This window comes from Diorhabda carinulata, chromosome 6, assembly GCF_026250575.1.
Source record: "Diorhabda carinulata isolate Delta chromosome 6, icDioCari1.1, whole genome shotgun sequence".
Lineage (NCBI taxonomy): Eukaryota > Metazoa > Arthropoda > Insecta > Coleoptera > Chrysomelidae > Diorhabda > Diorhabda carinulata.
Genome location: NC_079465.1, coordinates 3,255,594 through 3,283,447, shown reverse-complemented (window position 1 = coordinate 3,283,447; position 27,854 = coordinate 3,255,594). Strand labels below are relative to the sequence as shown.

Here is a 27,854-nt window from a genome sequence, read left to right as displayed (position 1 = left end):
CTAGTACTTTTGAAAATTTATTAAATATGTCAAAAATACGTTCATTGTGGGGATTTTTGAGGAACTGAAAAACGTCCAGGTAAATTTCAGAACATTTTATTTCAACATTTTTGTCTTATACATTCATTTCAATATCTTAACTTCTAAACATTAAAAATAATGTTTATTAAATTGTCAAACATTATTGCAAAGAAATATTGTCCTTGAATGCTAAACTTTTAAAAAATTCTTTTGCTTATTCGCATTTTGCACATATATACATAAACATTCTACCAAAATTTGGTCCAAAATTTTATTTTGTAAATAAAAAAAATAAAATACATATTTTAAGATGAGTAGGAGTATTTGATATGAGAAAGATACGTGTATTGAATAGTTTTTATAAGTACATTCAAAGCAGGAACACAAAACATTATATACAGAGCGATCTTCATATAACATACACAGAAAAATATATCATAAAATTAGGTTCAAGAGATACAGTTGATATTCAATTTTTGTTAGTTTAAGAAATTAATTTTCCTTTTTCCACCAATAAAAAGTGGAAAATCAATTACGTAAAAGTAAAAAATCAGAAATATGGATTAGTTTGAATTGTTCAAATTGTCAATAGACAACATCAGTGTAATTTTCTAGTAAATTTATATCACAGAAATCAACTCAAAAAACATTCTGCTCCTAAAACAACTTTTTGATATTCAATTTGATTATAAAATGTTTCGAGTTTTGTGTTTTGGTTATTTCAAAGGAGAGATAGAAATATAACATAGAATAGTTTCATATTGATAATTAGTCCTTCAAATATCCTTGTTTCTATTCACAAGTATTTCAAAATAAATGATTTAAATTCCTTTCCTCTCTGGTTTTACAACCCAATTTAGGTGGTTTAAAAACAGGCTCCGGTACTTTTCTAATATTTTTTTGTAGTATTTATTCTTATAGTCTCAAAACAATTAATAGTTGATAGAGGTCGAATCTGTAGAATATAGAGGCTATGAAAATAATTTGAAGTTCAATTTGATCATTGTTTTCATTGAGTTGTAACCCATTGTATTGAAAGAGATTTTTTTCTTATAGAAAGAGGTTTATTTTTGATTTCTCTTTTCAATAATGTTCAGAAATGGTCATTAGCCTTTAGCTTTTGCCTCTTTTGAAAGAAATTTAACACTTTTTGTTTGAAATATGGTACTTCAAGGTATAAATATAAAAATGGTAGTTGAAATTTGAAGGACTAATAATCAATAAAGACCAAACACCAGAAAATTTCACTGTAAACTACACCCATTATCAACTTTTCTCCACCTGATAGGGGAATTATTTGAAGTACCGGGATTATCCCCCAAACTACAAGTCTTAGTCCTCATTATCATCAAATCAGTTCTGATGCTGGGTCTTCTAACGTTAGGAGTTACCACTCCGCAAGCATCGCTTAATCGTCTCTTCACCGATAAATGGTATTTCTTGCTATGATGACTCGGTGCAGACGGCGGTAGGGGACAAGGTGATCCGAAACTGGCGCTAACTCGTTTATGGTGATTCGGCGCCATCTCTAATGGCAAGTTGGCTACTAGAAATAATTGGTAAAATACTTCGTCTACTTTGAAATTCTTTTTGGCCGATGTTTCTACAAAGGCACAATTTGAATCTTGACTGTCGCAGAATGCTTGCGCTTCTTCTACCGTTACGGTCCTACAATAATTGTCATCTTTACTGAGAAAATTTTGTATTTAATACTAGCAGCAAAACCCGGCGTCAAAGTACATAGCAAGTTTGATTGTATAGAAAATATATAAGGATACATTTTTTAACTGAATTTCAGTTTGCCTACCAACAGACACCGAACTCTCTAGAATATTTAGATGTAGGTACATTACTTTGATTTGGTTCTTTTAGATAACATTACCAGTCGTACATATTTTAGAACTTTCCAGATCAATCCAAAAATTTCTAGAACCCTCTAGAACATTTGAAATCACTTATAATAAATCGAACTCCTTTTAAAATATTCTAAATCTTTCTAGAAGTTTCTAGAACGTTCTCGAACATTCTACATCGATCGAAATAAATTGCACACATTTTGGAACTTCCAGAACTTCATTCCAGAAATCTCTGGAGCTTTCTAGACTATTCCAGAAATTTTTAAATCTTTTCTGAAGTCCTCATGCGTTAGAAAAGGACAGATATATGTTTCCACATTTTCGCCACCTACAAAATGTTTTTTTAACGAGGTGCTAATAGATTGATAACATGCAGTTTGCTTTCTATCGAGTTGAGAACGCGATTTTTCCTACTAACATTCATAAAAGAATTGATAATTGATAAATATCTAAAGAAATTCATTTTATTCCAAGTTATTAGACAATAAATATTGTTTTCAAACACCGATGAACGCTGCGTTACAGCCAGATGGAAGAGATGTGCTAATGTGCGGCTCAATAGCTACCTCATACGCCCTATCCACCAGATTTAGATCCTTCGGATTATTTTCTGTTTCCACGCTTGGAAAAATGGATAATTAAACTACTCCGAATCAACTCGAACCGACGTAAGCCGGAAACGATTAAAAATGACAGCAATAAAACATTTTCTACTGATGTGGTCAATTTAGAAAGAAATATGATATTAAAATCGATGAAGAGTGATCCGTTATTTTTAGAAGGTTCAAAAATGGATCAAATCGAAAATCAGTTCTGCCGTTTTCTATTCGTAGACGGATAGAATCTGCGTAGAATACTAATGTAAACATCTCATACCTCGCCGACTTCAATTAATGTGGATTAATTTGCACAAAGCCTTTCCGAACAACCTCTTTCGTTGTAAGCGATTCCGATTTGTCATAACTTACAGCCGGGTGTTAGAAACGGCAAATTAATGATTACGGAGCACGTCTTGAATGGTTTCAATCGAAATTATTATAAAATAGTTTTTATAAGATAATTGGTCATTACTACTCCACTTTTAGGTACGGGTTTCGAATAGATTTTCGGTGTTTTTGATTTGTATTCATTTAAGCGAAGAGAATGAATGCGAAATTGTTGTGAAACTTTCATATTTTTTAAGCGCTGATCGTCGTTAAGCGTCAAAAGCATAACCTCACTTTTCTAATATAGTTTGTAGTTGCTTAAAATTGACATTTTTTGCTCCAATAGAAATCCAATGAAATCAGCCATCTGATTAAAGGCAACCAATCAGTACCCAATGGGATATTTCACTTTATCACGTTGCCATGGATACATATTTTGATTCGTTTCGATTTTGACGTTTCAGATGTTTGACATTTCAAAATGTCACGAGAATATTAATGAAATTATTGAACCAAACATATAAAAAAACGGTTAATGGAAACAAAGTAATGAGTTACCAATCAATTGAATTGAAAAATTATAATATTCTTTTATAAAAAAGCGTTCTTTTAATTTTAAATATCAGTTTCATTTAGTTCAAATTGTATTAGAAAAACAATAATTTTATTATATTTACGAGGCAATAATTTATTTTCTGAATTATCTTAATTTTTTATATCATCAGAATAATTTTTATATAGCACGCCTATGGTAAAGGGGGGATTTCGCCGTACGCCATATGCAACAACAATCGCGGGCACAGATCTCAGTTGTGCGGTGGTCGCAGTATAATTATTTTACGCATATTACTTATTGGCGTTTTGTCCACTGCGATATATTTGTCTCGTTTTCCCATCTTTTTTCCCATGTTTTTACTCTGGTTCTGATTTTTCTTATATTTTGTTTGTTTTCGGTGTTTTGCCTCACTGGTGCCCTACAAAATCATGTTACGGAAGGCGTTGCAAATGATATTTTGCAACTGTTTGATTTTCTTTACTTTTTATTCAATGATTCTATACGTTTCTTTCTAAACTTTACACTTTTGTTTGTTTAGTATTCTTGCTTCAATATAATTTCGTCTGAATTTTTCTATACCAGCTTTTATATTAGACTTGTTGTGTTTTCTACTAATTCATTTGGTTCTCTATATGCGTGACTTGGAAACGTTTTTTTTATTACCGTGATCACATATTCTCCTCCCTTTTGTATATAAAGTAATTGAAAACAACGTAATTTCATAAAAAATTGTAATTAAAATTCTAAATTGGTATTATTGATTATTGATTTTGACAGCCCGCCATTTTGCCTAGAGAATAAGCGTAGGGATTTAGGTTATGAAAACGCGTAATTAATTAAGATTTTTAATGAGAATTAACGAAATAAGAAGTTAATTGATTAAGTTATAATTTTATTATTAAATATGTAAATAATTCATTTCTACTATACCATTTTTACGTTTGTAATGAAATTCGCGACGTTTTGTTTGTGTATAAATGTTTGTAGTGAAAAGTTTTGTGTTGAATCTATTGAAAGTGAAACAAATAATAGTGTTTATAACGGAAAAGTGAATATTAAAAGTGCATAAATAATAGTTAAATATGAAGTTAAGTTGAAAATAATCGATGGTAAAGATCCATACAACTTGCAAGTTCTTTTGAATTGTAGAAAGCATTCAAACAACAATTTGTTTATATTCAGTTGCATTAAAATGCTTTTTCCGTTACAGAAAGGGTAAGTTTATTAATTTTTTCGTATTGCATGTAATATTTCCCTATCTGCCAACCATAAATTTCAATATATTATTAGATCATATTTTAGTTAGCCCCATGATCTATATAACTTCTAGTCGTTTTCCGTAATTTTTTATTAGTTACTTAGCAAAACACATATAAATATAAAAAATCAATAACAATTATGAAATAGCGGGTTTGTGGTAAATAATGACTTCGTTTAAAATTAATTGTTTCAAAACAAATTACTTCAAAGATCTTTGGGTGTTCTAGGGATTGAATAAGTTATTTTAAGTCATTATAAAAATATAGATAACCTTTATTGGTGTACGTGATATTTTATTTGTGCATAAGTGATGTATGAAAATTTGTATTGAAATGACTCGATTTTTGTGTTGTACTCCTAAAAAAAATATCTGAAACACAACACATATGACTCGACCAATTTATCTTTTTGTGGAACAAATAAAAAACATCAAAATCATGAGAAAAAGTCGACTTGGTTTTTATTTTACGATAAGTCGACAAAATAGAGGAAATATTTATGAGCCAACGTGACTATTGTCTGGAAAATCTCAACGTTCTTTACCCCTCTATACTTCAGTCCTTGATGCACATAAAAACGTAAAAACATCTAGAAATACGTAATTACAACTGAAAGTCGAGTAAAAGAAAATCTAGTTGCTGGTATTTAACAGGGATAATACGTATCATTTATGAGTATACGAGGGATAATCGAAATGTTGGTCGTATATCTACTCCTCCGAAACAGCTCGACAGATTTTCATGTAATTTTATATGCATATTCAGTATATTTCATACCCCCAAATGTTAAGGGTGGTTCGCCCCTTTTTTTTATTTCTTAGATCTAATTTGTCGTTTTTATTTTTTTATTATACACTATTTGAAAAAAAATTTCACCCTTCTACCCTTATTTTTTGTTTGTTAATTAGATAAATATTTAGAAGTGTGGCTCCACCCCAAACTTACATTCGGGGTTGTTTTTTAGTGCTCCGAAAGTACTTTAAAGGTGGGGAGACACAAATATAAGACAATCATTTACAGCAATAGCACATGAGGTTTAAAAACGAGGATCAGAACCTAACCTAACCAACCTCCTTTTCCCTCCATTCTCTTCTATTGTGTCAAATTTTGAACTAGTAGTTCTGCTTTTTCGGCACTATCGAAAAAGGAAAGGGGGGGTAGATTCCAAAGGGATTAACCTCAGGTGGACACAGCCCCCAGTGTTGATTATAACGAAACTTACAGAAAAGGTGAGGTGGATAACACAATGGATACCTCTTTTGCCAAGAGGAGACACACCAAGAAATGCCTGGAGAAACCAAAATAACAGAATCCTAGGCACCCTGGAAAGACAAATTCAAAGCCAGATAAGAATGGATAAAACTGACAAACGAAGCTAGGACCAACAAAAAACTATAACAAAAGAACAAGGGGAGTAATCCACCCCAATAAAGGGATATGTAGACACCCCGAGCGCTAGCTATAATTCAAGAAATTAAACGACATAATTATGATGATTCTCATATATAGAAAAATGATTTATTTATAACTAATAAATAAAAACTGTATTATAACAGCATACGCTACGTTGCCGGCAACGATAACCTCGTGATCATCAAACAGACAACTGCTCGATGTTTTTTTTTTAAACTATGACGTCAAAACTGCGATTTTCAATTAAATCTTTAGATTATTTCATATCAAAAATAGAATAAAATGCTTTCGATTTAAGTACATCCCTACCCACTTATAATAAGTTGGTTATTTTCATTAATAAAAAAAATGTTTCCTAAAAAAAATTGCTACGTGCCGGGTCAGCTAGTCTTTGATATAATAAATGAAAATATAAAAGTTTGTTATTAAAATCAAAAAATAGAACAATCTTACCTCATTTCTTTATCGCATTTGTTTCCTGCTAGAACCATAGGCACTCGAGGCATCGTCTTTTTTCTCGTCAAGCCCACCCCAGTGGAAGAAGCCCCCGCATTCAACTTAGTTTCGAGTATTTGTTCCCTTAATCTTATTGCTTCTTCGAAAGTTTCCCGGCTGTCCATACTGAAAACAATCACGAACAAATCGCCTGCAACGAATGAAATGAGAATTCATTTCAATTTTTTTTTGAAGTATTTGCCTTAAAGGCATTGGCGTAGCATTTTGTCTACATAAATAGAAGGCACGCACCGCGTGAAAAAACATCCTTTAAGCAATAGTGGGTAAAAAAACGTATTATTAATGTCTCCGTGGTGTAGTGGGTACGAGGCTCACATGTGGGAGGTCCCAGGTTCAAGTCGCGCTGATCAAGCAGCCGCAGCTGTATCCGCCCCTGAATTTCCTCACTTCCTATTAAATAATGAACAAAAAAACGAAAAAAATTATATAAGAAAAATCACAAAATATATCCCCAAACCTGGAAAGAACTATTTTTTTTTAATGCAGATTATTTTTCGATTAATCGATTATTTTGCCCACCCCTAATCCTGAAGCGGTACAATCAGAAACAAATAACCACAACTCCAAGCTTGCAGGAGCAAGTCCTATATCAGGGCCAATTCCAATGAATCTCTCCCTCTCCGAATACATACATATCTCATTCACTTAGTTTTGAATTTTTTTAAATAAGGCGTTGTATATAACTTCTATCTTCTAAATAATAAACTATGTCGATTATAATACATAATAAAGTTAGACATTCATTAAATTTAATAATATTTTTTCCGATCACTGTTAGAGCGTTGTAAATAACCTTTTGTAACCCCTATATAATTTTCAAGATACGTTCGCATTCGAACACGTCTGGAAGCTCGTTATCGTCGATTCTCATACCCTTATGATCGCAATCGAATTCACCACGCTTTTTCACTTAATGGTTACTTGTGACATTGTACTGTAATTTAACGAGCGGTATCTTTGAATAAATGCAATTAGGAGTTGTTGAAATGTATCGAGCTTTCTTAACCACTGATAAATTATAATTACATACAAAAACAATTTATACCAAATGTCAGTACGAATTTGAATTAGGTTATCTAAGAAAACGGCTGATCTACGTCAAAATGACAGTCGTGGGGTAAACAATCGTCTTTCTTGTATGTATCTTTGTTAGCTTTTCTTGATTTCGCATTTATTCTAGTAGCAACTCTTTAAAAAGCAATTTCGCAGTAAAACTGTAAATAATGTCAAAAATCGAACAAATGAGGTTACAAACCACACAAAAACCTACGGAAAAAACGTTTGCTTACCCCACAGCGGGTACTTTCAAATAAACATCAGCTGACTTGTTAGTTCAAATTTTACAGTTTATCTATGGTGAAAAAATTTAAACATAACCTGTAGTTGAAGTAGATCGATGGTTTTCTTTATATTAATAATTGAATCGAACCATAAAAGAAGAAGAAAGGAAACAAATGTGGTTGCAACAAAATGTATTGAAGAATTTTTGTCTGCATAAGAAAACATTTGTATACATTTTGATTTAGGTACGTACATATGTAAAATTATACTTTTTCTTAGTATATTTATGAATTATCAACATAATTTGCTAACATTTTTATTTATATTAGGAGCACCAATATAAATTTTCGATTATTGTATTGAATAATTTGTAAAATTATTGTCCACAACCTTAAAATTTCGGCATAATAATTATTGTTACTTTTTCAAATAAATTTTCGTCTCCCACTAAATTTTCATTATTACATCAAGTAATAAATTTGGTATGTACAATTACCACAATGTCTCCTATATCAATTGCAGTATATTACCCCTTGGTAATATAGTTACAGGTGGTCCAAACCACTTAGTTGTTATAATCAAGAGATGGAATTTTGATGGAACCAAATTATCAGAGAATTTCAATACAGTAATACCTATAATCACATAATAACGAAACGTAGTCTCCAGGAAGTACAATACAGAGTGTTAAAATGTACATTTAATGTTTTTATTTAGTTATTTTTGGCACAAAAACGAATTAAAGAAACTATATTAGGTATAACAATTGTTTAAATCACCAATTCCACTTATATACACTGAGAAAAAGTAGTAATTCAATGTGATGGAATGAAAAGAATAATTTTGTCTCCACATAAGTCAATACAAGGGACTATAAAAATAAACAATAAGCTAATTACAAGCTGATCGAACACTTTTTTTATTATTCCCGTGCTTTTAATTTTTTATTATATCATAACCATCAAAATCTCAATACCCAGTAGTCGGTTATATAATTTTTAGTACCTTTATATTGATTTTTTATTAATTATTGAATAAGATTGAGATAGTTAACAAATACTATTGTTTTATTAAAGATTATAAAATAAAAAGGTTTATAAATAGTCAAAATATGTATTAGAAATCATAATTTTAAAGGACATCTTACAAGAAGATGCTGAAACATGTATTAGTACAAAAATTTCATGTGCATAACTAAAATTAACAACAATAATAAATGAAAGAGTGAAAAAGGTAATAGAACCAGAAATACAGGAATATCGAAGAGGTTTTTGACAAGGAAATGTGACGAAACAAGTGATCGAAAAAAGATGTGAGCACAACATTAGTATGCAAATGTTATTAATCCACTTTAAACAAGCCTTTGACAGTCTGAAGATGGATGACATGGGAAAAATTACAAGTACCCCAAAAGTTGATACGATTGGTAAAAAAAATGATTGCTAAATTCTGACCATTTGATTGAAATACGCCACAACAAAAAACAGTGCAGTGAAGCTATTTTCCCTTCTGCCTACTGTTGATGTTTTAGAAGGGCACACCAAAAGTGGCTTGGAAATGAAAACATCCGAGCAACAGATTGGGAATGGCATTTTAATGAAGGTTTATTACACACCCTACTGATGAACAAACCACCTGCACCCAATGAACTTTTAGAAATAATTTTTTTCTATTTAGATCAATTGAAATATGTTATTAAGGGTTGAAATATTATGAAATTGTATCCTATAGCATAAAATAATCTTCATTAACTAATCCCAGTAAAATTTTACCCATGTTAAGGTTTAAAATGTTATTTTATAATTTTTTACAATTAGGGATAGTTTTCACCCTTGAAAAACAAAAAAACGTACAACTTCACAATATAGAAAATGAACTAGAGGGTGAAATGAATCTAATTCCAAACTTTTGAATAAATAAATGCAGGATTTTTAAAATTTCGAAGTCGTTTTAAAATTACAGCAGTTCTTTCAAATAAGCCAATCAGCCATAATTGTGGAGGGAGTGTATTTTTAACTTGAAATTTATATTTATACTGCCGATATATATGTTAATAAATGATAATAAATACAAGAAAGTAGTTGTTTTCTGTCTCAAGGCCGAACGAGAGTTGTTATACCACTCTGATAAGACGTAATAACGTCGAAACTAATCAGTGGTTACAAATCTCTCCTTGCAATTGAGAACCATTGGGGATGTTAATGTCGATTGACATCACTCTCTCCAGAGAAGATGTAATTCAATATTCGTTGAACATTAGCCAGCAAAATAGTGGTTTTCTCCTTTGAAGAACGGCAGAATACCTTTTCGAAATATTAAATTTTGAAATTATTCCAGAGATGAATCATTTATTTTGATATATATATATATATATATATATATATATATATATATATATATATATATATATATATATATATTTAAGCTAAAAATTTTTGATCATAATATAAGAAATTCAATAAAAAAAAGATTTAAATTGTATTATGGCTAACCTGTTAAAAACGATAATCTCCTCATCGCTGGAAATGGATGATTCCCCGATGTATCCAGTATATCCAACTGATAAATCTCTCCTCTAATCCTATAAAGTTTCCTGTGGAAATCTTCAATTGTTGGTGTATAACATTCTTGGAATTTTCCCCCCAGAAACCTTGCCACCAGACATGTTTTACCAACTCTAGCCGATCCTATAACCAAACATAACCTCTATATACCTACAGAGATTTGAATATCTTGAAAAAGGCGTGATTTTTGTATAACTTTATATTTACATTGTTGTCAAATGTTTCATTTAGCTTTATATCCTGTTAGAAACTGCTACTAACAAAACTGGAGATAAATGTTTAGATTCAAACCCATGCAGTTTTTTTATAACCCATCACTCCAGTTCATATTATATTAATCTTCTATCAGTACTTTGAGGTAGTTATCAGTTTTCTGGGTGATAAGCTGCTAACCTGGTCCCTCAACCCTGTATTGGAACCAGAAGCACTGCAGAAAAACATATACTCCGACAAGTTCTGACTCGCATTAATAGTAAGCAAACAAAAACCCATAATAGCTGTATCAGACAAGGAGACTCGCTTAGTCCCTTATTACATAATTTTGAAAAAATATATATTTTCCTTAGTTTTGAGTTTTTCTGTTTCCCCTCCACATTTTCCTCCTCAGTTTGGCCACAGCTTGTCTAAGATCTCTAAATAGTCATCATAGAGTATGGAGAAATATTTCCTGATTGTTCTATACCTCCAAAGAAGCCATTTGGTGATGAATCAGAAATATTCTGGAGGAAAGTATATTTTAATTCATTTACAGAGCTGGTTCCTATTTATCTGAGCTCTATGCATACAGATTTCTATCGAGAAAATGTAGTTATTTAATTTTGAACAAATATATATTTTCTTCAGTTTTATAAGTTTTTTCTGTTTTCCATCAACATTATTTTTTCTCGCAGCTTATCTAAGACCTTCAAATTGTCTTGATTTGGAGAAAGATTTTCTCATTATTTTATAAAACTCTAAAGGAGCCATTTGATGGTAATTCAGAAAATCTGTAAAGAAATATATTTCGATGAATGCACAGTATTCTATCAGGAAAACATTGTGATTATTTAATATTAAACAAATAAATATTTTCTCAAGTTTTATGAGTTTTTTTTAATGTTTCCCACCTAAATTTTTCCACTGCTAATCCAAGATCTTCAAATAGTTGTATTAGTGTATGAAGAAAGATTTGTATTTGAAAATCCAATAAGACATTTAATTCAAACTTTTCTAATATTATAATTTTATTAATATCAAGGTAAATATACATTTCTTACCACAGTAAATAGAAGTAAAGGACCCCAACTTTTACGTTCTCGTTCAAAATAACTTATAACGGCTATCACTTTTTTTGACACTCATTAATCAATTTTTTAGACATTTTAATACTCACACTGCCCACAGATCCAATGAATGTTTAAGAAAATACTGTTTAGTAATAAAACTTACTTTTTCATATAAATTTTAAAAAATTAATACAAAACTACCAAAATTTAACGAAATGAATGACAAATAAATGTAAACAAACAATGACAAGTGTTGCCAACTTTGTATACTTAATTTCCCTTTCTAGTAAATGTTAATCGTATTTCACTTAGATTCTTGTTATTTTATTAACTATAAAAATTTCGTCATCGTTTTCTTAATGTAAAAATGGTTAAATAGATGTTTTCTTAGTAGCTAAGAAGAAATCTAGTTATTTTTGTAAGTAATTGTCAGTCAAATCTTCTTCTGTGGTGATAAATGACTTTTCGTTAGTGGCAACCATGATGGATAAAATCAAACAACTTATAATAAATATTTTGACCTTGAAATTAATTTTCCGTGAAGTATTCAATTCATATAAGTGAAAATTTCTGTTTCATTTTTATTCGCTAGAGTTTTTATCATGTGTAATTAATAAATTTGCTTCTCATAATATGAAGTTTACAATAAAGAGAAACTCGACCCCGGCCACTTTTAATTAACTCAAGGTTAATTGAACGTCTGAATATAGTTGGTTTAATATCGATACTTCTCTGTTTCTTTTTTTTTTCGTATATCCGATAAAAAAATGTTCGTGAAATTTTTCTTTAGATTAAAAAATTTTTATTTAAAAGGAGTGGAATTTTTATGTGAATGTGAATAAATTTAAAACGAATTCAAGAACGTAGCTAGCCGTGAAATGCGACGTAGCCAAATTTAACAAAGTATAACATTCCTTTAATAAAGTTAAATTTTATATTACTTCACTCTGAATTGCTACGCCTATGAAAGTTTCGTTCAGTTTTCGTTGTCATCAGAGTTTACCCTCTCACACAACAAATAACTCTAAATTGTCGGCTCGGTGAAACGTTTATTGTTGGGGTGGTTATACGTAAAGACGGTTGTGTAATCTTTAAGTAGTTCACGATGATATTGCAGTATCCCGGCGCTCTCTTATGGCCCTTTCGCGTTAAGGGAACCGTTCAAATCTATTCAAGTTGTATAAATGTAGTGACTCCAACAAAAATAAGCCAAAAAGTTGAATTGTACCATATTTTACTTGATATATTGACGAAAAATACGTTTTTTAGTCGTAAATAATGATTAAGTGGTGAAATGAAACAAAAAATAAAACTTACCTAACATAACTAACCTAAAGCAATTCTTCGGCGGTGGTACGACGTCATCGCAAGAAGTGGAACTCACAGGACTTGGTCCGGGGCCCGAAGTGACTACGCTTTGGTAGTCCTGGGGGGTTGTCTGTACACCGTTCTGTTGCCGTTTGGCGCACAGCCAATTCGTGCAAGCGCTTAAGTCCATCGTCGAAGGGATTTACAATGTTGTACATTACGAAGTGGACGTTGAAATCTGAAATAGAAGAACTTTGTTTGGACCAAAAAAAATTGTAATTGTTTGTAGATTGTATATAAAACCGAAGTGAGGAAGACAAAAGAAGAAGAAGATGAAAAATGGCGAACAGGAAAAACCGAATAAAATAAAAATGACTGAGAAAGGCGGAAAAAGACAGCAAAGACAAAAAAACTTTAAATTAATCAGAAAAATATATGAAAATAGAAAAATTGTACATAAAGTGATGGGAAAGGCATGAAAACAAACGAAATAAGAAGGTTAAAATAAAGAAAAACACGTGGAGAAACATAACAAGTAGAAAAACTGAAAAGAAAAGAAAATAAGCAAAATATGGACATGGTAGAGAAAACAGAAACGAATCTGGAGAAAAAGAAAGACAAGAAAACCGAAATAAACAGAAATTATTAACAATAGAAAAATACTAAAAGGTACAAGAAGATATATACAAACAAGACAGAAACGACTGAGCAAAACAAACGCAGAAAAATCAGAGAGAAGCAGAAAATTACAGGAAAATAAACCAGCGATGGACATAGGTAAGAAACAGACATAAAAACATCTGATAAGAAGACAGGAAAACAGAAATAAACAGGAATGACAAAGAACCGACAAATACCAAGAGATAGAGAAACAAAGAATGACAACAAAAGAGAAAAACAAAGTAGAAAAGAAAATGTAATGGAGAAAAGCGGAATGAGAAAGGAATGATATAAAACCGAGACAAGACAAGAAAGACAAAAGAAAACGGAGAAACAAATATGAAAGAATAACCGAAAATGATAATGAAATGATGGATTTGTAGAAGATAGGAAAACAGGAAAAGCGAATAATAAAGAACAGAAAAAGGGACGAGAAACGATAGACAAACAGAAGAAGAGAGGAAGCTGATAGGAAAGGAAGAAAAAAAAGAGAAAAAACATCACACAAAGATGAAAAGTCAGTAAAGACGAAAGAAAAAACGGAAAACCCGAAAATAGAAGAGAAAAAAATACGGAAACAGTGCGAAGAAGATAGAAAAATAAAGGAATATAAAAAACAACAGAAAAATTCGGCGAAAAGCAGAAAAGGGAGACAGGAAAAATGAGTAATGTAAAGCAATTCAGAATAAATTAGAAAAATGACACAAAAGAATAGTAAATGGATAGGGAAAAGATGGGGAAGAGAGAAACGTGTAAAAAAGGCAGTAAAAGGCAAAAAAACTTTGGATTATTCAGAAAAATATATAAAAATAGAAAAATTGTACATAAAGTGATGGGAAAGACATGAAAACAAAACAAAGTAAGAAGGTTAAAATAAAGAAAAACACGCAGTGCGAAGAAGATAGAAAAATAAAGGAATAAAAAAAACTGAAAAGAAGATAGAAAGAAAATCAGAAACAGATAGAAAAAGATCCGAAGGAGATAATAAATACAAATTAAAAATTAATGTCAAAAAAACAGAAAATAAGTGAAAAGGACAGGAAAATATAGCAGACTCAAAAGAAAGAAACAGAATAAAGAATAACAACCAAAAAATCTAAGAAAAGCAGAAAATGATAAGAAAATAAACCAACGATGGACGTGGGAAAGAAACAGACATAAAAACATCCGATAAGAAAACAGGAAAACCGAAATAAACAGGAATGACAAAGAACCGACAAATACCAAGAGATAGAGAAACAAAGAATGACAAGAAAAGAGGAAAATGACACAAAAAAAAACAACAAAAGAATAGTAAATGGATAGGGAAAAGATGGGGAAGAGAGAAACATGTGAAAAAGGCAGTAAAAGGCAAAAAAACAGGCATACAGTTCATTAAACCGGCGTATTTCTCAACAAAAACTATATTAATCATCAAAAATTCGTATCTGTGAATATTTAATTAATTAGTTTACGCGTACAGTCACCAAAACCCGATGATTATCTGGTAAATCAAAATGCCCATCAAAAACCTATATAGTACAATATACCGTTATAGGTTATTGACACAATCTAATTAATAATTTAAATAGAAAATGATTAGTCATACAAAACTATTTTATTTATGTACAAACATCGATTTTCCGATCAAAATCACTGCTTATTAATACCGGCTCCGCTTTCTTTCGCGTCTATTGTTTATTCAGCGACGGCTCTGACGTGTTAAATATATTCAGGAAAATAGGATGTAAATTATTCCAGAATAATTGCATAAAACGAACGTTTGGATTACATGCAAACACAGAACCGAACTTTAATACAAATTACCCAAGATTAATTTTCTTCTATCGGTCTTCTACCTTAATAGTATCCAGCCAGGCAATTTATTCGTATCATCCCTATTTTGTTGTGTAATTTATTATTTCAAATTTTCCTCCGTATCGCTTATGTAACAATTTTTATACGAAAAATTGTGTAATCCATCTCTGTGTATAAAAAGTATCGCCCCGTCATAACAATATTTCTGTTACAACGAAACTGGCTGTTGAATATAATAAAGAAGAAGATATATTCAGTCTTATAAATAATTGTTATATTTTAGTCGATAATCTACAACTTGCAGTGGAAATATCACAATATTTTTTTAAATAAGATATCGCGTGATGCATAATTTCATTTAAAAACTGGATATTTTGTTCTATATCGTAATAAAATTACGATTGTTTCTAAAACAAAAGCGTGGTTAACGGATAATATTGAACGTTGCCACGTTTAAGCAGTTAGACACTAGAATTTATTTCAGTTTCAGTCTATAACAAATTTTAAGAAATATTTCGATTTATTTTACATTTTAATAAAAAATCTTTCTCCAAAAGTGTGTCTTTAAAGCAAATAAAACCGCTCGAGAGCTATTCGGAAGTTCTCGGGGTAGTTCGAGATCATCCGGAAGCGCTCGGTACTGTTCGGAAACATCTCTGTGTATAAAAAGTATCGCCCCGTCATAACAATATTTCTGTTACATCGAAACTGGCTGTTGAATATAATAAAGAAGAAGATATATTCAATCTTATAAATAATTGTTATATTTTAGTCGATAATCTACAACTTGCAGTGGAAATATCACAATATTTTTTTAAATAAGATATCGCGTGATGCATAATTTCATTTAAAAACTGGATATTTTGTTCTATATCGTAATAAAATTACGATTGTTTCTAAAACAAAAGCGTGGTTAACGGATAATATTGAACGTTGCCACGTTTAAGCAGGTAGACACTAGAATTTATTTCAGTTTCAGTCTATAACAAATTTTAAGATATAAAAAATTATTGATCGAAAATATTTCTATTTATTTTACATTTTAATAAAAAATCTTTCTCCAAAAGTGTGTCTTTAAAGCAAATAAAACCGCTCGAGAGCTATTCGGAAGTTTTCGGGGTAGTTCGAGATCAACCGGAAGCGATCGGTACTGTTCGGAAACATCTCTGTGTATAAAAAGTATCGCCCTGTCATAACAATATTTCTGTTACATCGAAACTGGCTGTTGAATATAATAAAGAAGAAGATATATTCAATCTTATAAATAATTGTTATATTTTAGTCGATAATCTACAACTTGCAGTGGAAATATCACAATATTTTTTTAAATAAGATATCGCGTGATGCATAATTTCATTTAAAAACTGGATATTTTGTTCTATATCGTAATAAAATTACGATTGTTTCTAAAACAAAAGCGTGGTTAACGGATAATATTGAACGTTGCCACGTTTAAGCAGTTAGACACTAGAATTTATTTCAGTTTCAGTCTATAACAAATTTTAAGAAATATTTCGATTTATTTTACATTTTAATAAAAAATCTTTCTCCAAAAGTGTGTCTTTAAAGCAAATAAAACCGCTCGAGAGCTATTCGGAAGTTTTCGGGGTAGTTCGAGATCAACCGGAAGCGCTCGGTACTGTTCGGAAACAATTAGCGGCCGGCTAGTCTCAGCTGTCACAACAAATTTACGTGCAGTGCTGCTCCGTTAATCAATCACGAAGCGTCTTCGCCATTTTTTTGTACGTTGTTGTTTCACAACGCAGTAAACGTAACTTTTGAAACTGTTTATAAATAAAGTGATTTTCGTTCTAACTGAACTACAGTCACCATGTTTTCAAAGCCTAAGCCTTCGAGTTCAAAAGGAGAGAAACGAAAAAATCAGCTGGGCAGAAGCTGCAGAATCACTACAGTGCTTCAGAAATTATTGATTTCTATATCATTAGTAATAAATTTTATACTAAACGCCAAAAATCAAGGAAACAAAAAGACATTCGTGACTTTTTTAAATCTAAGTGAAATATGTTTTACAGAATTTTCGGTAGTCCGGCATCGAGCCGGTCCCGAACGTGCCGGTATATAGAGATGGGAACGGATTTGAATAACTTCAATTAAATAAAAACGGCGACAAAGCAAAACATAGAATATAGATTTGATATAGTACAGGCGTGTGTTGAATCTAGAACAAAAAAAAAGAAAAAGAATTTCCAGAAAAGTTCATTAACATTAACTAAACGAATATAGAAGAAGAATGAATACAGAGAACGAAGCACTATTTATGGTGAAGCTGAGGCATGTTGTGGACGAAGTGAAATTATGTTTTATATACGAGGGTTGTTACTTAAGTTTTGAGATATACTAATAAAAACAAATATTTATAATGGTTTTATCTTTTTCAAAATATTCTCTATTAAAAACACTTCCGGGTACCTTAAAAACAAGTAATTTGAACGCATCAAGCGTAGAAAAACGTCGAACGTGGTATTTACAAGGAATCATCAAGAACTGTACGGCGGATGACCCATAAATTCGATGTTTTGACCGTTTTTGTTCGAAATGATGTGTGAAAACTCGAATTGTCGTGGTTTCCCTGATTTTTTCGTACACTTTTATCAAATAAATGCTAAATTGATCGTTCTCGTAGCTCCAGCTCTCGTAACTGAGATCCATACAGCCGATTGTTGATTAGTTTCGGGATCAAATGCATAGATCTATGATTCGTCGCCTGTTAAACGTCTGTTGGAGCACCGCGATTGGATTTTTTTCATCATTTCTTGCACCAATCGACACGACCTTTGTCGATTGTCAAATTAATCGAAAAAATACTTGAAGCTCATGCAATATTGAATGTATGCGAGTGGAACCAATGCCCGAGTATGCCTGAATCTCATGGTATGTCACAAGACGATTTTGCAATATCAGTTCAGGCACAGCATCGATGTTTTCTGGTAGAATAGTCGATTTTGGGCGACCTTCACAAAATTCATCCTGTAGCGAAGTGCGACAACGATTGAATTCGGAAAATCACCGAAACACGATGACTCGAGATGGTGCTTCATCTCCAAAAGTCGAAGCGAGTTGATCGGCACACTGTTTAATAAGAAGAATAACATTTTTTTTCTTCACAATATTACGTAAACGTCGTATGATTTTTATATTTTACGAAACTTTTTTCAGTACTTCATTCACTTAAGGTTTTGTATGCCTATATTGAACTTTGATCCACAACTACGTGAATTTTCTTCTTCGTATGACTTTTCTTCTTTTTTTAACCTCTAAATTCAATTGTAACTCATGCAAAACCCACACAATTATATCTACAAACTTTTTTTTAAAATTATCTCAAATCATCCTGAATCCGGATCTGTCGAGAATCATAGATAAAATGTATGAAATATTTATTTTTCACAGTGATCTTATTATATATTTTTTAATTAAACATATTAGAAATGTATCTTTTTAAAACTTCATTTTTTACATAAAATTGAAGCACCTGTTGTACATTATCACAAAGACAGTACCTACTTAAAATCATTCTTAAAAATGATTAGCACGTACAAAATAATTGCAATTATAGTACTTATTGAAGGATTATATGAATTTGTTTATAAAAAAATGTAGAAAAAACAGTTCAACTTTATAAAAACCAAACGATTCAACATAAAAACAAAGACACAATAAAAAATTTGATGTAATAACACATACAAATACTTTTATATTGAACAAATAAAAAAATCGTACCTGTTTTTCTTTGATTAGACAAAAGCCCTCGGCACCTACATGTTATATTTGATGTCACAAACGAAATGTGTTGAATTCGCGCATATTTGTGGGTAAAAAGGACGCAAGGTTGCGCGTCGGCGTTGGAGGGTGTCCCTCTCCATGTCGACTCCTTTACACAATCTGTTGGATAACCGAGAAATGCGTTTTCACGACTCTGACAACGTACTTGATTTTCCTTTGTTCTCCAATGTTTCAAATCGATATGTTAACAATATATATAAAATTACTCGACTTTATCATCGTTATTTGTGTTTAAAAGCTGGAAAATCGAAAATCGTCTCCTTCAATTTGTCTATGGTATTTTCACTACTCGGTACAATTATAAATATTGACTCTTCTGAATTAATATATAAAAAAATCAGTTTCTAAATTTCTGTATAAAGTGAACATTTTTCTACGGATGTTTTCTCTAGAGAATTTGCTAAAGTTTTCTTTTTATTTATCTCAAATTGTTTTGGTAATCAAATTTAAAGTTTCGAACTTCCCATGCTATGGGAAAACTTTTTTTCGAAGCTGTACAATATCCACGTAAACAGAATCCGTTTTTTTTACGAGTGTCAATTCATTATTATTCACAAAATGTACCAATTTAAATTAAAAATCGATTTTATCTATTTCATTATAAAACTGAGAGAAAATGTAACAAAATCCCAAGCCTAATGCAGCCGAAAAACATTCGTCTGTTAATTATTCTCTTAAATAAAATCAATCTCATTATTTGTTTTGTTTTGTTGGATTCGCCACTAATTAATTCAAGTGTTTTATTTTTTTCGTTAATACAATTGAATGAATCAACCTAAAAAATCGATTGAAAACATTCAACTCAATGAACTGACAAACGAACGAATGAACCATAGATAAACCACATTTAATCTATAATAAAATGAACAGTTAGACGTGTCAATATAACGAATATATATTGATATTCGAAATATAGACCTGTTTTTTGTTTTTATGTTGATTAATTGATTTTTAATAACTTCCCTTAACTACGTAAACTGTAAATATTTGACCTTCATTTTGAATTGAAGTAATGAAACATAACGTAAATTTAAACGGTTTTCGTCACAATAGAATGACGTATATTAGTGACGTATTTATAGGATAATTTCCAAGGTAGTTATTTACAAATATGTCATAAATGGGAAATCGTTCACCGCAAATAAATACCAAGACAACTTTTTGGGATATTCCTTATATTATTTACGTAACGATCTTATCATGTTCGCGTTATTTTAGACCTTCGATTGTGGAGAAATTCTCAAAATGCCACCAGCTGAAGAAGTTCGAAAAAGGTCAACCTCTGATTACATCTTTGGTAAAGTTCTAGGAGAAGGAAGTTTTAGTACAGTTTATTTAGCTAAAGATATACATACGAACAAGGAACATGCCAGTAAGTATATTGATATCACATCTAAACAAATATTTTTTTTAGATTAGGTTATTTTTTTGATAAATTAGTAACATTCCTATCGATATTTAATACATGTTTTGATTGTAAATTTATAAAATAAAGTAAATATTTTTTTAATGAAAATGCTTTTTACTTCTTAGATCTTTGTTTTTAGTTACCATATGTCTTGATTTTAGGTCTCTTTTCTACGTCATTTTTTACATATTATTTAAACTGATTTTCATGGAAAAGAGATCAAAAATTGAGAGATATTATCACGAAAATCGCTAAATTTTTCATTTAAATTAGAGAATTTTATGTTCCATTGATAAATAATTTAAGATCTAAGCCAGAAACAAATAGTTTTACTTCTTATGTGTTCTAATATGTTTTTCGTGATAGTTGTCTTGATTTTAGATCTCTTTTAGTTTAAACTAGTGAATTTTATGTTCAATTGATGAATAATTTGAGATCTTAGCCAAAAGTAGATAGTTCTTTCATAAAAATGCTAAATTTTCCTCAATGTTTTACTTCTTATGCCTTCTAATATATTTTCCTGATAGTTGTTTTGATTTTAGATATCTTTTAGTGTAAATTAGTGAATTTTATGTTCAATTGATGAATCTTAGCCAGAAGTAAATAGTTTCTTTAAATGCTGAATTTTCTTTAATTTTTTACTTCTTATGCATTTTAATATGTTTTTCGTGATAGTTGTCTTGATTTTAGATCTCCTTTAGAGAATTTTATGTTCATGATGAATAATGTAAGCTCCCAGCAAGAATTGATTTTACAATTAGTTTATATAAGCTGTTATTTTTTAGTTAAAGTTGTTGAAAAGGCACACGTTATCAGAGAAAAGAAAACAGAAGCTATTATGCGAGAAAAAGAAGTACTGAGAATCCTAGGAAATGCTTGTCCTTATTTTGTTCGTTTATATTGGACATTTCAAGACTCTGATAGGCTCTACTTTGTTCTCAGTTACGCCAAAAATGGTGATGTATTATCCCAGATTGACAAACACACTCACCTCAGTATTGAGTGTACTCGATATTATTTAGCAGAACTGATTTTAGGCTTAGAATATTTACATAGTAAAAATATTATACACAGAGATTTGAAACCGGAAAATCTTCTGTTTGACGAAAACTGGCACATTTTAATTACCGATTTCGGTAGTGCTAAAATTGTTTCGTCCGAAAATGGTCATGAAGAAAGGAATAATATTAGATCAGAAAATAAATATCCTTATCGAAGACGTAATAGTTTTGTAGGTACAGCTCAGTTTGTTAGTCCCGAAATGCTAGCTGAAACTGCCTCTAGCTTTGCATCTGACCTTTGGGCCCTTGGGTGCATCGCTTATCAAATGGCTTACGGACAAATGCCATTCACAGGTAAGATTTATTATTAATTTGTGTATTAACCTTTAATAATACATCATAGTACAAAGTTAGGTTAGGTTGAAAATGGCAAATTTTAGTTCTAGTTTGGTGGGAAACAATCAGTTTTATCTGATTGTACATAAATTCCCAATACACCCTGTTTAATTAATAAACTCTGGGATGATTACCACCTTATCATCCGGATTTACTTCCTATTGGGTCAATAAAAAATTAAATAGTTGCCTGATTGAGAGGAAACTTTCAAGTTTATTATGATTTACAAAGTTCTCAATAAAAAAGTAGATCAAACAGTAAAATTATGTTTTACACTGGGAAAAAATATTTGTATCATTATAATCCATAATTAATACTAGATACTTTCACAAAAAATTGCATTTTGGTCTAGAAATAGTCTAGATACATTTTATGCTTGAGGAAGATGTTTATTGACCCATAATTGGTGGTTTTAATTACAATTTTGAATGGGGTATCTTTGTCCAACATGCTATGCATTTGATCTATTGGTTTTTCACGGCTTTCTAGCTTTATTAGCTCTAAAATCCTTAAGTGCCTCATCAGATTTCCTGGTTTTAGTTTTATTGTCTGGATTAACCTGTAGACGTTGCTAAACGTCTTTTCCTTCAGGTTCAGTAGCGCCTCTAAGGTTGTAATAGGGCATATTAGACAGATTAGCTTTTGAATCTAGTTTATTTTTTTCTGAGCTGTAGTTTGTTCAGTTTTCGACCACCAAACAATCTCTACATTTGTGATAATTGGTTTGACGAATGGATATAATAGCAAGAAAAGGGTCAGGTTATCTAATTCCATTGTACGTTGCAACTGACATTGCATTTCTCTTTTTGACACTTTTTATTACCTTTTGAAGGTTTTAAATTGTTTCTATTTGTACGTAGAGTAAAATTTAGTGAAATATTATAATTTATTACTTTGTACAATTCTTCATGTTGATATTTCTACAAATTGATTCCATGATTTTAGGTGGTAGTGAATATATCATCTTCCAAAAAATTTTAAAATTAGATTACACCTTTTCTGAAGACTTTCCGAGAGAAGTAAAAGATTTAGTTGAACAATTATTAGTATTGGAACCTAATAATCGACTTGGCGCTCGCGATGAAAGATGTTATTCTAGTTTAAGACAACATTCATTCTTCAGCGTACTGAATTGGGACGATCTAGGTCCTCCTCCTAAAATATCAGAAGATACCGTCGAAGGTTAGTCTTCGATAAAACTAAAATTTCAATATAATTTTATTGTTTTATTCATACAGATATGGTACATGAAATTCCGGATGATTTAGAACCAGGTTTAGATCCAGAACAAGTTTCCAGATTGCATTTAAGCTTGTTAACGCCCAATCCTGTAGTGAATAGAAAAAAATCTCCTCCTAATAGAAAAATTACAGATCTAACAGATACGGAAATCCAACAAAGATTAGAAGCCCAAAAGACCAACATTTATCATAGTTTTGTTGAAGATAATCTCATATTGAAACAGGGATTTATCGATAAGAAAAAGGGATTGTTTTCAAGGAAGAGAATGTTTTTATTGACCTTAGGTCCTCATTTATACTACGTAGATCCTGTTACGATGACACTCAAAGGGGAGATACCTTGGAGTAGTGATATTAAAGCCGAAGCCAAGAATTTCAAGACTTTTTTTATTTATACGGTAAGTTTTTGAAATAAATGATAATTTATGGATAATTTGTTATGTATCTATTGATTTTTACAGCCTAATAGGAAATATTATCTTGAGGATCCTGAGGGGTACGCTTTGGAATGGTGTAAGGCTATTGAAGACTTGAAAAATTACTATTTCTCAGATGAGACTTGATTTTAATTAACTTTTTTTATATATCCTTCAATATTTATTATTAAATTATTTTTCCTTTAGGTTTATTGTAGGTAAATTGTTATACTATTGTTGGGTATCGCATAATCGAATTGAAAAAAAAGGAAATTTTGTTTTAAATCTTCTTTCTTCCAACATGGATGACCGTATTGGTAGACTACTGTGTGTTCAATGCCAACAAGTATTCCCCAGAAGACGAAATTCGACATTCTCTTTTGCTTTGTTAATAAATCTTCTGCCTTAAGGTCGTTTACTGTAGAGGAATACAGGATTAAATCATTAGTTTGATTTAAGACACTTTTCCAACGACGGAAATTATAAACTATTAAACTTATTTTGAATGAATACACTTTTTGACAGTTCAATATCAAGTAATATGTGAAAATTCTAACTTTTTTGACTTAAGACGGTTTTCAAAAGGATGTGCGATACTGAAAACTGCCCTTTTTGTAAATTATTGAAATAATTCCTCGGAAAACTGTATTAACTCAAATTAATATCTTTTAAAGGTCGTTTACTGTAGAGCAATACAGTATTAAATAATCAGTTTGATTTAAGACACTTTTCCAACGACGAAAATTACGAACTATTGAACTTATTTTGAATTAATATACTTTTCAATAGTATTTTTTGAGTTCAACATCAACTGATATGTAAAAATATTAACTTATTTTGACTTGAGACGGTTTTCAAAAGGATGTGATACGTAAAACTGCCCTTTTTGTAAATTATTCAAATAATTCCTCGGAAAACTGTATTAACTCAAATTAATATCTTATAAAGGTCGTTTACTGTACAGTACAATACAGTATTACATCATCAGTTTGATTTAAGACACTTTTCCAACGACGGAATTCCAATGAAACCTCAATTTTTTTTCAATTCGATCATGAACTACGCCATAATTTATTACATTGTTTGATAAAGCGTCCCGCGATTGGAAGTATGTACGAGTCCTTGAAGAATTAGTATGGAGTTGTTGCTTATACTAAAAGTTTGCAAAGACAATAATGACATGTTTTACATCGTTGCCAGTTTGTTATTTTATCCAGTAGATTTTCTTCCATTACATTCATTTCAATTAATTATCGAGCAGCCTAACGAACTGTCAAAATCAGCTGTTGCAAAATGGCCGCCGTGGGGTAAACAAATGCTTGTGCCGTAAGTTTCCGCGAGGTGGAGTTCAAAGTTTTATATTTCCGGTTCTATTACTAACTTAAAGAGTTGCTACTTGGATAAATGCGAAATTTTCTCCTAGAAACCTGATTTTTTTTATTGGGTACATAAATAGAGAAAATATTAAAGATACAAAGAACGAGGTATAGAAACTTATTCAAGTAAATCCGAACTGCTAATAGAGAGAGAAAGTACATCGGTATACCACTCTATTTCCCCCTACTCTATTCTGATTGGATTGAAATGACGTCGAACTTTAGTAGTACGATTGACAAAAGACGAGAATAACAAGTTTTGAATTTATTGGCTAGTAAAGGGAGACAGAGAGTAGTAAAACTAACTCTTTCTCTCTCGTCTAATACAATTCCACTTATATACCACTCTCTTTATCTTTAATATTTTCTCAGTATACATACAAGATTGTTTACCCCACAGCCGCCATTAAGTAACTGATGTCACATGGTTACCAACGTTTAAAATTTAATATCCCCTAAAACACTAGCAATGATTTTACTTACACTTTGGTTATAGAGATTCTATTTGATGGTTACAAATGTCAAAATTGCAAACTTTATGTAAAAAAATGTTTTTGAAAGCACTACAAACAGGGTAAAATATTAGAATGTAGTGAAGGTTTATAACTTACAGGTCGGACCAATAATGCTTATTAATCATTAGAGAAATTGGATTTTTGACAGATATGACATTTTATTAAGAGTAGTTGTTTTCTTTATACATTTTTAATTAGAACTATACTCGAGAGGCAGCTTTAAATCTATACGTAGATTCACAACAATTTAATTTTCCGAATATTTATTTATATTGATACCTGAGGTCAGAACGGATTGTAATGTCATGTGTAAACTGTCAATGCTAAAGGAAGATAAAATACGATTTTGAGGTTATGGTTTTATTTTTCCTTTTCCGTAATCAGAATAATTTTTGTTTTGGTCGCTATATATATTTTTTTGCCAAATTTGTTCAGGCTTTTGCATGTATTTTTTATAATAATCGTTTTTTGGTGATATTTTGAAACATATTTAGCATCGCCATTTTGAATTTATGTCGATATTTTTTAATAAAAAAGTTGTATTATTGATCCACTGTGTATAAATTTGAAAATTGCATCGTATATGTAATTTGCAACATGTGATTTTTATTGTACGTTTGTTTCTAGGATAGATTGTATTTGGGACGCCATGTATATTATTGCAATTCTATTTAATCTATTTGTTCACATTGTAGAAATCTTGACAATTTTCAAAATAATCTATTCAAATTTCGTTGTTTTATTTTCCTAATATTTTCAACTTTATATTCACTAAGTAGGTACGCCTATGAAGTAGAAAACTGATAACCACGTCACGAGCCAATATGGCGTAGGAGTGTTAGTTATTGTGATATTAAAGGATTAATTTCTAATTTTCCTTGAAACCTTTATAAAACAACATTTCGTTTGAAGTTATTTCAATTTGTGTTAGTACAACTTCAAATTGAAATTATTTCTATTAATACATCAGATCAGAGCGGTTTGTAATGTCATGTGTCATAACTGTCAACGCCAAAGAAGGATAAAATACGATTTTGAGGTTATGGGGATATTTCTTGTCCCTCATCAGATTATTTTTTTGTCCCAAAAGAGAATTTTTTTCTATTATAGGCTATTTCACGTATTTTTCATGATAATAATAGTTTTTTGATGACATTTTGAAAAATAGCATCGCCATTTTGCATGGTATGCTTATAGTTCAAATTCTGATAAAACATTTTTTCAAATATATCATCAAATTTTTTTTAAATTGAAGTAAATTTGCAACATGCTATTTTTGTTGTACGTATTTTTCTAGGTTAGACTACATTTGGGACACCTTCTATATTATATCAAATATCATCTATTTATTTATATTGTAAAACTATTCAAATTTCGTCGTAACCTAACCTTGTATAGGTCAAAAAAATACAGCATCTTTTATAAGAGAAAAGTTGGAAGAATGTCCACCTGTAAACGATAAATAACCTTTCAGAATGGTGCAGATGTAGACAAAGAGTATAGTATGAATATAACAATTGTAGATGAATATATTGAAATATATAGAGATGAAAAAAATATTATGACAAAACGCGTATCTAGAGTGATTTTATTGATTTTCTCACAATATTTAACGTTTACTAAAATTCATACATGCTAATGTGGCGCCATCCTTATTTAACGCATTTCGACGGACACATTTCCTATACCCACCATAATTTATTTAAGTATGCCTATGGAATAGAAAATTAAAAAAAAGTACACATCAATAACTCTAATAAAAATATTTGAATATTTTTTACTATTGAAATAATAATTTTTTATCCATAGTATCACAATTATTATTATTATATTATATAAATATGTTTTTCCAAATCTCTAAATGCAATTTTTCATTTATTGTTTACCCAGAGTCGCGTCCAAATTAAAGCTGACGTACTTTGAAACGGAATCGTATATTATTACAGGTGCATGCTAATAACGTTTGTATCGAGTATATTTGAATTATTATTTCTTGCTACTAAAACAATGGGTGCTATTTACATATTCTTACTCATTTGTTAATGCTTAAATATTTTATTTAAATATTAATCTAGTCGTTTTTTTTACCTAGTGTTGGTGGCACTGGCAACTATGTCACGAACCAACATGGCGGAGATATGTTAGTTATTGTGATATTAAACGGTGCACAATTGTTTCTAAAAAATAAACTGATATATCAAACGGTTATGTTCATAAGACAATTGGTGAAAAATTTTAAATAGTGTAAAGTGAATATGTTGCTAATTTATATAAG

At 30.6% G+C, this 27,854-nt stretch overlaps 3 protein-coding genes across 7 annotated transcripts in view; 2 read left to right on the top strand and 1 right to left on the bottom strand.

The window, feature by feature from the left end:
• The first annotated feature begins 12 nt into the window (after nt 1-12).
• On the top strand, nt 13-26,308 carry LOC130894719 (3-phosphoinositide-dependent protein kinase 1). 3 transcript variants are annotated; one of them, XM_057801682.1, is made up of 6 exons: nt 13-79; nt 20,445-20,598; nt 21,420-21,989; nt 22,977-23,213; nt 23,270-23,670; nt 23,734-26,308. In XM_057801682.1, exons 2-6 carry the CDS (start codon nt 20,472-20,474, stop codon nt 23,833-23,835), a joined length of 1,437 nt encoding a protein of 478 aa, XP_057657665.1. In that variant the 5' UTR covers nt 13-79; nt 20,445-20,471; the 3' UTR covers nt 23,836-26,308. The 3 variants fall into 3 exon arrangements, with proteins under 3 accessions (XP_057657665.1, XP_057657664.1, XP_057657663.1); XM_057801681.1 differs by lacking the exon at nt 13-79 and adding an exon at nt 3,664-4,574; XM_057801680.1 differs by lacking the exon at nt 13-79 and adding an exon at nt 20,126-20,321.
• LOC130894722 (GTP-binding protein Rhes) lies at nt 81-27,752 on the bottom strand. 3 transcript variants are annotated; one of them, XM_057801686.1, is made up of 5 exons: nt 27,668-27,752; nt 12,975-13,203; nt 10,321-10,515; nt 6,485-6,677; nt 81-1,689 (listed from the first exon to the last, which is right to left on the bottom strand). In XM_057801686.1, the coding sequence occupies exons 2-5, from the start codon at nt 13,153-13,155 to the stop codon at nt 1,266-1,268; spliced, it is 993 nt and encodes a 330-aa protein (XP_057657669.1). In that variant the 5' UTR covers nt 13,156-13,203; nt 27,668-27,752; the 3' UTR covers nt 81-1,265. The 3 variants fall into 3 exon arrangements, with proteins under 3 accessions (XP_057657669.1, XP_057657670.1, XP_057657671.1); XM_057801687.1 differs by lacking the exon at nt 27,668-27,752 and adding an exon at nt 19,164-19,714; XM_057801688.1 differs by lacking the exon at nt 27,668-27,752 and adding an exon at nt 19,164-19,714 and having other exon boundaries at nt 12,989-13,203.
• Nucleotides 27,673-27,854, top strand: part of LOC130894712 (myocardin-related transcription factor B-like) — a 62,998-nt gene continuing 62,816 nt past the window's right edge. Inside the window, exon 1 of the mRNA XM_057801665.1 lies at nt 27,673-27,854. The gene's annotated coding sequence lies outside the window, so the exon portion shown is untranslated.

Coding starts and splice junctions, on each gene's coding strand:
- LOC130894722 (XM_057801686.1), bottom strand. CDS start 13,155: ATGGACTTAAGCGCTTGCACGAATTGGCTGTGCGCCAAACGGCAACAG. Junction 10,516..12,974: donor CTTTAGGTTAGTTATGTTAG/GTAAGTTTTATT, acceptor GTTTGGTTATAG/GATCGGCTAGAGTTGGTAAA. Junction 1,690..6,484: donor AAATGCGATAAAGAAATGAG/GTAAGATTGTTC, acceptor CAATTATTGTAG/GACCGTAACGGTAGAAGAAG.
- LOC130894719 (XM_057801682.1), top strand. CDS start 20,472: ATGCCACCAGCTGAAGAAGTTCGAAAAAGGTCAACCTCTGATTACATC. Junction 20,599..21,419: donor TACGAACAAGGAACATGCCA/GTAAGTATATTG, acceptor GTTATTTTTTAG/TTAAAGTTGTTGAAAAGGCA. Junction 21,990..22,976: donor CGGACAAATGCCATTCACAG/GTAAGATTTATT, acceptor CCATGATTTTAG/GTGGTAGTGAATATATCATC.